Raw genomic sequence first — 8138 nt, forward strand, 5'->3', positions numbered from 1 at the left:
TCACAAATGGTTGTTTACCTCACTAATGGCTTGTTGTGAGGACAAACAGGTTTGGGGTCCGGGCTGGGATTGGGCAGCGATGACACCGTAGAATGACTGTATATGTTCACAAATTGCTGCTCTTACAATCTGGATGGTTAACATTCGCATTTCTCTCTCAAGCAGAAATGAAACCTGTAGGTTATTCCCCTGCAGTATGGGGAGACTAGCAGTTGAGCAGAGTTTTGGTGTTATGGTGAAGCTACCAAACCTCACACCATCTACGGGTATTTCCAGTGGTGGAAATGGAAATAATTTACTGGGGGGACTATAGGGTTCTGAGAGCCAAACCCTTCTAGGGGGTCCGGGGCCACTGTGGGACATAGACAAATGCTGTATTTTTGTCCATTTTAAAGTCGCACAGAAACGGACGTTTGAGATCATCTAACTTCCATAGTTTGACGTATTTCCGACGCAAACAAGATATGAGGGTGGGACGTTTGGAGGAATTTGTTTGGAACATTGACAAGTGGACGGGTTTTAAGAACTTTAGACAGATTCGAAAGAAGGATAGCGTTGATTGACGGGTGGATGTCGTGAGATTATTGGCCTAAAATCTAAGGTACCTGTTGCCGTAATTGCACGTGACCTACCATTTTCCAGGAAGTAAGAAATTATATATACTTTGATATAAGATTACAACAAAAGTAGAATCTTGTAATTTTTTTGGCATACATCGTTGAATAGTTTCAACGTATGTGAACCAAAATGGGACAGAATGCTTTTTTCATTTCTGTGCGACTTTAAACCCGTTTCAGGACTTTCAATTTTTATGATTTATTTTGTTCTGCGTGTGAAGAACTATCAATTGATCGATGATAATTAATTTACTATTATTAGGTGATGCAGAATTTAGTTGCTGAGGCCAGGGGACTGATACAAATTGCTCATGGCCAAACTCCGGAGACGAGCCCTTACCCCAACATGAGGTGGACATGGAGTATGTGCTTTTTTCCACCTTCCACCAGTTATGTAACAGGTCAGCAGTCTTGGACCACGTAGACAGATAATTCCCGTTAAACAGGATACATGATGAGACTTCTGCAAATCCTGTGTCTGGTTCATGGACAGCTTTGCCAGGAATTTATTAAACATATCTTTCATCGATGACCTTTCATTACATCACAGCGTTCTGAGAAGGGGATCACATTAGGAATGACTGTGCTGAGGCCAAACACAGCCTCTCTGCTGTCTTTGTCCCGGTCTGAAGTTATATTTCTGAAAGAGCCAAAGGGATCTGGATATAAGAGCTTCCACTCAGCCTGGAGCTCTGGGGGTCTAGAGGGCCCTGGTCTCCCCCTCAGGAGGGCTGACGTCCTGGTCTGGTGAACCCTCGGCCCGCCTCCCACATCCTCCACCCCAGCCTCTCCTCTCAGCCCCTTAGACAAAGGAGAAAGCCTAGAGCGGAGCTCCATAATGATGGGCCTTTTGCTCTATGGGCCAGCCCAGTGGGGCTCTAACCAGCCTTGTCTCTGCAGGTTAGGAGACGAGTAATAACTGAAAGTTTCTCCTTCCTTTTTCTTACCGTTGTTATAAAACTGGTGGTTGGCAACAGGATGCCGTCTGCCTAACGTCCCCTCCACCTCACAGTTACCCCATGCCAGCCGGTCCTCGTTTCTGGCACCAAACCCCATGGCTTCAGTCCGTTGTCCCTGGCTCGTCTGTACCTCCGTCTCAACCACATGCCAGCCACTAGACACTAGTCCCCCGGCCGAGGCCGACACCACCAGGCTGTCCTTATTCTTGTCTCACCTCAACGCACCGGTCTTGTCTCACAGTGTCACCTCTGCTACGGGCTTTCATGTCTCTATCTCTGTTCTGTCTTCTCGGGGGGTGTCTTCAACACCTCTAGCATCAAAGGTCTGCTTCAGCCTGAGCTGTCTGTCTGTCTACTCTCTCTCTCTGTCTCCCTGGTAGCCTACTCAGAGATTTGTAGTAGCCTACTGTTTTAAGTGTAGTAAGTGATTAGTGACTGTAGCAGGCTACTCGATGCAAGAAACGACGATATAGAAATATGCAGGTGTGCTCATAACATGGTCTCTTTTCTGGGTTCCAGGGAGAGACCACTCCAGAGAGCCATTCTGTTTTCCTGTTTCAAGTCATTCCCTGAGATGAAGTAGGCTACGTCATAATTTAACTTGCTCCCCTGATGGCATCCTGTGTTTGAAACGCTTCATGCTGTTGGACCACGAGTGTTGCTCTATTTGTTTGTGTTTGCCATTCATATCAGCAGTATACCCTACAGGACTAGCAATGTAGCGACCAGCACGCTCTATGGGTTCGGAGTGTGCGTACGTGGGGTCTGTGCAACGGAAGCAGTTTTGTAGGCGATCTAATACATTTCTCTATCAAACACGAGAGAAGTAACTTCTTTGTTGCATGTGCAATTTACATTGTGTAAAAAATAATCTGCTCGAGATTATCTGTCTTCCTGCATGACTGTGGGCGGGCCAAAATGAAAAGGGTTGGTGTGGAGGTGTGGCCATTCCTTATAGTGTGGCATTAAAACCACGTGTCACGGTCAGAGATTCGCACACAGACAACTTTTGAAACTTTTGAGAGCTGGAGCTCTCTAACTTTTGCAGTCGCTTACAGGATTCTCAACTTCGTGTTGCGGACAAGAAAAATGCCATCATACGCACTCAATCAGTTTCTTGATTTGGATATGTGCAAGGTAATTTGTTGTTCATCACACTGCAATCACAGTTTGCTAACGTCGCCGCGTGCTTGTGAATGTAGATGGTGTTAGCAGTATAGCTCATGTTAGCTTGTTCAGAGACGTTGCAGAAATCTAGAAAACGTATCCATAGCTTTGATTCTACTTTTTGCACAGACCATGGGTATGCATTTCGCAATGCATGACACTGCCATCAGATCTATCAAAATTATTTGAAGCACAAATGCATGCCCATCAAACCGCATCTAGAAACGATTTATCGTTAATCCTGAGCGTTGATTCTACTTTTGCACAGGCCATATCCATTTCACAATGCACAGGTACTCTTCCATCAGATCTATTTGAAGCACAATGAATTATCAGGCTAGATTAAACATGTTTTGTACAAAATTAGTTAACTCCAAGCAGGTGCAGTCACACCTGCGTGTGCGCGAGTTCTCATCTGAGCTAAGATATCCTAACTTTAGCTGAAGTTAGTTAACTAGGCATAATGTTGACTTGCTTATTGTGGAAACCAGCTAATTGGCAAAACGTCAGTAGCCGTGCATACGTCTCATGCAACATGCAACTTGACCGTTCTGATGCTGGTATTGCAAATCCATCGAACACTTATCGCTGTCTAACTTTTGCGAGCCAACATTACCCCCGACTTGTTAACCCAAACCACTAGCTAGCTAATGTCATACTTTTGACGTCTAACGTTATTTTTCGAACTTTTTGGACTGTTTGGGGAGTCGAATACTAACGTAACCGTCTAATTTCTTGATTGAACGCCCACGCAGTTACTGACTGCTTTGTCTCGAGTTGTGAATGCAACTCATGCATCAAGCAAAGTAAACAACTGTGCTAGAGACGTGGTGACGTTAATGCGCACTTCAAAAGTAAACAGTCAATAACCGAACTGCGCGTGTGACTTCAATTCAGTAACATAATAAAAACTTTAGGCAAACTATGATAACGTTAGTCAAATAGCCAGCTATCTCTTAGCACCAGGTAATATCTAATCAGTGGGCAAATACACATTTAGTCCAACGTTAGTTAAAAAATCTGTTGCATCGGTCGATTTCTAGTGGCGCGCCAATTTAGCAGTTTATAGCCTAGCTAGGTAATAACCGCAAGCAACATGTGTGCAATCGGTTGTTTTGCTCGCATGTTGCTAAACATTCCTGCCAAGTTATGCATCTTGCTTGATCTTCCGTTTGCATGCCCTGTTGAGGAGCTGTCAATAGCTGATATAGCTAATATCCAAGAGCTGGATTTCTCAGTTGGTAACGTCGGTCGTTGGTGGGTTGTTTGTAACAAACACTTATGTTATATGGAGATTAGTACCAATGAGATGAACTGACATACTGATGGCGTTATTTCTTCTGCAGCAGCTGCTGAGCCTGGACTTGAGGGAGAACAGCCCAACCCAAGCCTTACTGCAGAGGCCTGTGGGCTACCAGAAGCCCCGAACTCCCTGCTCCCTTTCCTCCTCCAGCTCTCCCCAATGCCCAGAGCCCCCCCCAGCCTGCAGGCCTGGCCTCCAGACACTGGGGGCAGGCCTCCGAGCGCTGGAACAGAATGTCCTTCTGGGCGGAGCGTTCCTTGAGCATGGTGGAGACCAGCTCCAGTGACCTAGGCTGGGCCTCCCCTCCCTCTTTGCCCAAACAGCCCCCCTCCCTCCCCTCTCTCAGCCCCAGCCCCACCCTCTCTCTCTCCTCTCTCCTCCCTCCTCCCCTCTCCCCACCTCCCCTCCCCCCCTCCTCTGTCTCGTCGCGCTACAAAACTGAGCTGTGCCCGCACTTTTGCCGAGAGCGGCATCTGTAAGTACGGGGGGAAAGTGCCAGTTTGCCCACGGCATGGACGAGCTCAGGGACCTGAGCCGCCACCCGAAATACAAGACCGAGCCGTGCCGCACCTTCCACACCATTGGCTTCTGCCCCTACGGGACTCGTTGCCACTTTGTCCACAACAACGAGGACGACCAGGGTCCCCCTTGCAGGCACGGACCACCCCAGGCCCCCCGCATGCACAGACCCCCCCCTCTCAAACACAGTTTCAGCTTCGCTGGCTTCCCCTCCACTCCTCCCCAGGCCCTGGAGCCCTCCCCCCTGCCCCCCCCGTTCCTCCGCGCCCCCTCCGTCTCTCCGCCAGCCGCTGACATCACCGACCTGCTGTGCCACGCCTTCCTCGAGGCGGACTGCGCGTTCGAGCCGACCCCGGCCTGGCCGCAGGCCCGAGATCCCCGGCCTCAGTTTCTACCCTCGCCCGACTCCGGCTGCTCCGTTTTCGGACTGTCCCCGGCCTCCCCCCCCCGGCAGAGCCCCCCGGCACGGCCCGTCCTGGGAGGCCGCAGCCTGTCCTACACTTCCCTGTCCGACCAGGAAGGGGCGTGCAGCTCCGCCAGCAGCCTGAGCGGCTCTGACTCGTCCGGCCACGACACCAGCGGCCGACGCTTGCCCATCTTCAGCCAGCTCTCTGTCCCCGACGACGGCCTAGTCAGCGACAACGCCAGCTTCTTCCTCTAGGCGGCGCTATCCCAGCAGCCTAACCCTACCCACCCATCACCCAGCCATTCTCTCTGACTGGTGTCTTGCCTTTCAAAACCTGCTGTATTAGTTTTAAAAGGACTGACTGTGACTGTATACTATTGTATACCTACTGTGTTGTACTGTACAGGCAGATGCTTGACACATTGGGGTGCTCCTCAGCACAACCAGATATAAGTTAAATCCAAGATGGAGGTTGGCTGCTCTGAGGAGTCTGACAAAAATGGCGTAATCACAGTGTGATTGGCAAATCTGCCGCCTGCAGAACAAACCAAGTGTACTAGTCATGCAAACGAGATTTGTACGGATGTATGACTCCTCAGAAATGATGAAAGAATCTTACAGAATGTTTTTTGGGGGGGCGGGATCAAAAAGCCAAAGACGCGCCTACCTGGCAGCTCTTCCCAATGAATGTCGGGTGAATTCAATGTGATATTTTATAAAAGGGCCCTGTGTTTTTCACCGTACGCTATGTGTCTTCCTATCTGGGCTTAGAAAAGTGGACCTTATTCCTTTGAAACGTGCATGCATGGTTTAGATTACTGAAGTGCCTGTAAGCTGTTCAGCGCCAGTTCATTTCATTGTTCAATTTTGTCGACCAGAGTGACCCGCCCCCCCCACCCCCCCTCTTCTTCCAGTCGTCTGTGTTTTAGATCAGAGCTTCGGTCTGGGTCTTTTTGGACTCCTGTGAGGGTAGCTGGCGGGAACGTATCAGCGTTTTCTCCCAGTGCGTCTGTGAACTCGGCCGATCTGTTTAGGCGTTGCTACGTGTTAAGACGGACTGAGAGGGGGTCGGGGGTACGGGTTCCTGCCTTTAGAATAAGCATGTCTGTCCCGAGGACCGAGAGCGTTTCCGTAGAAGAGGCGATCTATCTCTGCTGCGTTGCCTCGCGGAGCCAGTTCCCGTTCTAGCCGGGGGTGGGGGGATGGTGGGGGCAGGCAGTAGATGTGTGCTGTAGTGTCTGTAGACCTCCTGTTTTCTCTGGAGCACAGTTTGTAGACTTTGTTTCTGAAGCATTTGTTAGCTAAATTAATGTTTAATTTATTTTAATGTATTTATAGAGAAAGTTGAGTTTGTATCAAGTTTAATATATTGTTTTTTTTCTTTTTTGTACCGAAATAAACTTTTTTTTTTAAAGGAAGGTGGCTGTCCGTTGTGTATTTGTGAATGTGCTGCAGCCGTTTTATCTGGGTCAATCTTTGCTCATCCATGTAGTGTAATTATAGCGCCACACACACACACCAGTCATGTAGCACCATTGCTAGTAGAGGTTGTTATCTGCTCAATCTCTGGTGTCCTTTGTTAACCCCAGAGGAGAGAGACTGTGTGTGTGTGTGTGTGTGTAGTCATGCGGATCGGATTTCATATGGAGATAAGATGCCTTTTGTTTCTTCCCTAATCTCTTCTCCCGGGGCTCCTTCCCTGCCTCCGAGCCTGCAAGTAGAGATGAATGTCTTTGCGCACCACCAGCAGCTGATGCACGATCTGCTCGACTCTTTCTCTTCTGTGTGGTTGCATCCCTTCTGCCTCCCTTGTTACGCTCTCCCCCACATCTCTCCTCACACCACATGACTTGTGATCCCACTCGGTTGAACATGAGACCTTCAATCTGGACTCGGCTCTACACAAACTAACTCGGGAGGTAAACCAACGATAGCCTGATAGCCACCCACCCCAACAGTCACTGACTCCCACCCAACTCCTTCCCCTAACAAAGACATAATTTTCTTCAATGCTGTCCAATGATTGTTGACCTTTTTTTGCATGTTGATCTGCCGCTCCCTCAGCCCCCACCCCACCCCGTTCAGAACCTCCGGGTCACCGCGGCAACCACAAAGAGTTCCCGGAAACAAAGAGGGGCGGGGCTCGGCCAGTCCGTGCTCGGCCGTGCAGGAATGGGACACTGGTGTAGTTGATCATTCCCTTGTCACCAGGACAATGCGATGGGGCTGGTTGCCATGGAGGAGGGAGTGGCCGGGAAAGGGTTAAAAATGGCTGCCCGTCCTTTATTGTGGTGCTGGGTTTTAAGTGTGTGTCTGTGTGTAAGAGAGAAATGGCGGTGCTGGATTGTGTGCTTGCTTATTTGTGTGTGTGTTGGGGGTGGGGGTACGACTATGTGGTGCTGGTGTTTGTGTGTGTGTGTAAGAGATAGAAATGGCGGTGCTGGATTGTGTGCTTGCTTATTTGTGTGTGTGTTGGGGGTGGGGGTACGACTATGTGGTGCTGGTGTTTGTGTGTGTGTGTAAGAGATAGAAATGGCGGTGCTGGATTGTGTGCTTGCTTATTTGTGTGTGTGTGTGTGTGTGTGTGGGAGGGGGGTAGGACTGTATGTGGTGCTGGTGTTTGTGTGTGTGTGTAAGAGAGAGAAATGGCGGTGCTGGATTGTGTGCTTGCTTATTTGTGTGTGTGGGGGGGGGGGGGTATGACTGTATCGGGTGCTGGTGTTTGTCTGTGTGTGGGTGTGTGTGTGTGTGGGAGTGGGATTCTCCCACATCGGTACAAAGACAGCAGCGTTCTCTCCCACAGCGCAGGCCCGTCTGTGCGGCCCAGCAGATGGCTCATTCAGCCTGCCCATGGGTCAGCCATATGGTCCTCTGAGAGAATGGAGTCCCCTCCGGAGGAGAGAGGGAGGGAGAGGGGTTAACGCGCCCATGCCTCCCAGCACTGTCGCTGAGGGGGGGGGGGGGGGGACACAGATGAATGAATAAAGAGTTTCCCCAGTGTCCGTTCCCAGGGGGACCGGTGTAATGTGAACACCTTGTTAATGTGGATTCCAGAACGAAGGAAAGGGAGAGGCGTGTGTTGCTCTCTTGTGTTCATACTTGTCGGGGGTTTATCGCTCCAGCTCCCTCTCCACTAACAGATACTTTTGACGGCGTTGTTAGCAGAC

General features: G+C 49.7%; 1 protein-coding gene across 1 annotated transcript; it reads left to right on the forward strand.

Moving 5' to 3' along the window:
- Nucleotides 1–2665: 2665 nt before the first annotated feature.
- On the forward strand, nucleotides 2666–6093 carry LOC311315377 (mRNA decay activator protein ZFP36L1; the record flags this gene model as incomplete). Its single annotated transcript, XM_084446049.1, is given in 5 exon segments — nucleotides 2666–2713; nucleotides 4090–4193; nucleotides 4195–4495; nucleotides 4497–4529; nucleotides 4531–6093. Coding segments are annotated over 5 exon segments (1182 nt in total). The 3' UTR covers nucleotides 5227–6093.
- Nucleotides 6094–8138: the final 2045 nt, after the last annotated feature.

Source organism: Borostomias antarcticus (genome assembly GCF_949987555.1).
Source record: "Borostomias antarcticus genome assembly, chromosome: 1".
Classification (NCBI taxonomy): domain Eukaryota; kingdom Metazoa; phylum Chordata; class Actinopteri; order Stomiiformes; family Stomiidae; genus Borostomias; species Borostomias antarcticus.